At 28.8% G+C, this 3,477-nt stretch overlaps 1 protein-coding gene across 1 annotated transcript; it reads left to right on the top strand.

The window, feature by feature from the left end:
- Nucleotides 1–2,034: 2,034 nt before the first annotated feature.
- Nucleotides 2,035–3,079, top strand: LOC103500846 (uncharacterized). The gene has a single exon (XM_008464291.3). The coding sequence runs from the start codon at nucleotides 2,237–2,239 to the stop codon at nucleotides 2,738–2,740; it is 504 nt and encodes a 167-aa protein (XP_008462513.1). The 5' UTR covers nucleotides 2,035–2,236; the 3' UTR covers nucleotides 2,741–3,079.
- The last annotated feature ends 398 nt before the right edge of the window (nucleotides 3,080–3,477 follow it).

The raw sequence follows: 3,477 nt of genomic DNA, 5'->3' as shown, positions 1-3,477 counted from the left end.
AGAAGTTCTGAAAGAGGAAATGAAGAAATTGGTAAATATTTACATAATACTATAAAAAGAAGAAGTAATAGTATGAAGAAATTAATCATAAGAAAAAGAGATAAATAAATTGCAAAGAAGAAGAAGAAAAAGTAGTAAAAAATTATCAGCGTTATTCTATGATAAAACTGTAATTTATGAAAATATTATGAACTTTTTTATCTTGTTACACGAAACGTAAATATTTAAGTGTTTTGTTATATTTATGAAAATTAACTTAAATAATACTTAGTGTCAATGAATAATTGATTTTCCTTTCATATAAAAAGGTATTATTTAATTAACTATCTGTTTCCAAAAAAAAAAAACATCGGGAATTAATGTATACATGCATGTTTAACTAAATGTGTGATTTATTTTATTCTATATTTTTTGAGTTTTAAAATTAATACTACATTGGAATTCAAGTTCGATGGCGTAAGCAAAGGTGTTTCTATTTTTCTTAACTGTTATTTTAAGAATATTCTATGTTTGAAAAAAATATATATTGTGAAATAACGCAAGAAAGTTGTTAAGTAAAACATAAAGATATTCTATTACTCTTTTAAAGGACTTTTCCAAGAACGATTGTGAGCTGTGAATTTCATTTTCATTCAACAAAGCTTGTTTTAAATTTTGACAACTTTATCTACGTACAAATCTAGAATTACCATTTGTCTCTCTATTGGTTTTTTTTTTTTTTTTTTTATATATAGTAAATGAGACGCGGAATTGAAACTCTCATTTCACGACTTATTTGGCATAAATGCTATGTTAGTTTAATTATACTTGTTTTAATTCAAATTTAACATAATAATTATACATTCATTTCTACATTCAAATGCTTGATTTTTCATCTCACTCGCTTTTTCAAAAAGAAAAAACATTTCTAATTTATTTTAGAGAATATGACAAATGTGAAGGAATATTTTTATCTCTATGATTGGTTGTTGATAATTATTTAAATAAATTGGTCAAACTTTGAATATTTATATTTTTCTAATTCGAATATATGTTAAAGTGTAGAAATAATGCGGGTGATACTTACCTTAACTTGAATACATAACCTGATATTTAAAATGGACAAAGGTAAGTCATAAAAGTTCTTCCATGTAAATTTTTAGGTAAAAGAATAATTAAGAGACTAATATATATACTTGATTTATGAGAAATAAGTTTATGAACACAACAAGTCCAAGTTATAAGTAACTTTGCCTTGTTTGTCATCTTATTAGACAAAAACCTAAAAACTTAGGAACAAAACAAGAGGTAAATTAACTCAAAAACCATATTACAAAAATATTTGATTCTTGAAAAACAAATGCAAGCTAAATAATTTAAACTATTCCACATTTATTGATTTGAAAAATATTATGTTGTTTCAAAATTGTTTAAAATAAAATTCTATTAAAACAATATTATTAAAGTAACCTATATTATAAATGAAAGATTAAAACATCATCGCAACAAAATTTCAAATCACCATCGTATCTAAAAGTTTCCTCCAATAACGTAACTAACGAATTTATGGTTAATTCTGCTAGGTTGTTTACAATTGTGAATGAAAGGGAAGAATAAAAAAATATTATATATAAAATACTTTGATTTGATAAAGAAGTTAACAAAGTGTTTTAGTTTTATCATATAACAAATAATGAGCGTACAAAATGAATGGGTAGCCTATGGTGTTAGGGAGTAATTTTTTTTTCTTTAAGAATATTTTTAGAAAACAACATTGCAATTGGTATTAATAAAAAGAATGGTTAAAAAGAAAGAAATAAAAAAAAGAAGAAAAAGAAAAAAGAAGTTTAAAAGGGAGAATAAAGGCATGTGACAGAGAGGAAGGCATCAAATCAGGGGGAAAAAGAATAATTGGAATCATTTGAAGTATAAATTTATATTATAAATTCCAAAATTCTATAAAATTGTCAATTTCCCATGGAACTAAATGAAAAATAAAAAACCCAAGGAGTTTTTGGTAATTTTGCACCAAAATCTTATCCACTTCTTTATTACTTCTTCTTCTTCTTCTTCTTCTTCAACCCCCCCAAAAACTTTTTAAAAGCCCTCAAAATCTCCATTCCTCTTTAACCATCTCAACTCCCCCAAAATTTCAAAATCCCTCCATTTCAATTCAACAAATCCAAACACAATTCAGACAGAGGGAGTTTTTAATTCTTTTTTTTTTTTTTTTTTCCATTTTCTCTTTCCCCTTTTGATGGCAACTGGTAAGAGTTACTTCTCTCGCTCCAAGTTCCGGTTTCTTCCCGCCGGTGACGGACCTGACCACTGCCGTAGCGACGCCGCTTTCGATTTCGACGAGTCCGACCTCTTCAACTCTCCGCACTCCGGAACCTCCCCGGAGTTCCGTCGTCCGGCTTCCAAATCACGAATCTCAAAGCGGATTTCCCCCGTCGACGTCGGAGACCGTAGCGTTACGACGGTTTCCGCCGCCTCTCTGCCGGTTAACATCCCTGATTGGTCGAAGATTCTGAGAAACGAGTATATCGAGAATCGGAGGGATGACTTCGAGGATGAAGACGGCGACGACGACGGCGATGAGTTCGAGGAAAAGCGATTTAGGGTTCCGCCACATGAATTTCTGGCGAAGACGAGGATTGCTTCGTTTTCGGTTCATGAAGGAATTGGAAGAACGTTGAAAGGAAGAGATCTGAGCAGAGTTCGAGATGCGATTTGGCAAAAAACTGGATTCGAAGATTGATTTGATTGGATTGGGATTGAATTTGAACAAACACGAAGAACAATTATTTCGAAAAACAAACAAAAAAATCTCGGAATATTCCAATAGAATATACCAATTCCTTCCATGAGTAAGACTTTCCATCTCTCTTCCACCAAAATTTTTGATCCTTTCCTCTTCCTCTATTAATTTTTCCGCCGTTTGGCCGCCCTATCTCGGCGGTGTTTCGATCGCTCCGATCATCGTTTTTTTTTTTTCATATCTGTAATTCGGAATATTTTGTATTTTGAATTTCACGAGAAGGATAGAAATATTTTATACTTTTTTTAATTAATTATTCAATATTGGTACTTTTTTTTTTATCTGTTGTTCGTTCAATATTATAATTTATTGGGCAATTTTGATCTGAAAAGATGCCCTATTATTTTTCTTAAATTTTTTAAGAATTATAATAAATACGTACACTTTTTTTTTAATTTCATTAAAGTATATTAGAATTATTTAATTAATCTCTCTTGTTTGTTTGGTTGATTTTGTTTAATAAAGAAGTCACCCGTTTAAATCTTCTACTTTGGATAATTAAATAATGTAAAAAAAGTAACAATAAATAATTATTTAATATTACTTGTTTATTTTAATATGAGTGGGGTCTGAAGTTATTATTTTAATTTATTCTTTATTTAATAACTTTTTATGGTACAAAATTGTATTTAGAGTTAAAATTAATTTACATTGCATTCATTATTCAATGGTGTACA

Source organism: Cucumis melo, chromosome 12, assembly GCF_025177605.1.
Source record: "Cucumis melo cultivar AY chromosome 12, USDA_Cmelo_AY_1.0, whole genome shotgun sequence".
Lineage (NCBI taxonomy): Eukaryota > Viridiplantae > Streptophyta > Magnoliopsida > Cucurbitales > Cucurbitaceae > Cucumis > Cucumis melo.
The sequence above is the reverse complement of the archived record's forward strand: the minus strand, read 5'-3'. Positions and strand labels throughout refer to the sequence as shown.

Coding starts and splice junctions, on each gene's coding strand:
- LOC103500846 (XM_008464291.3), top strand. CDS start 2,237: ATGGCAACTGGTAAGAGTTACTTCTCTCGCTCCAAGTTCCGGTTTCTT.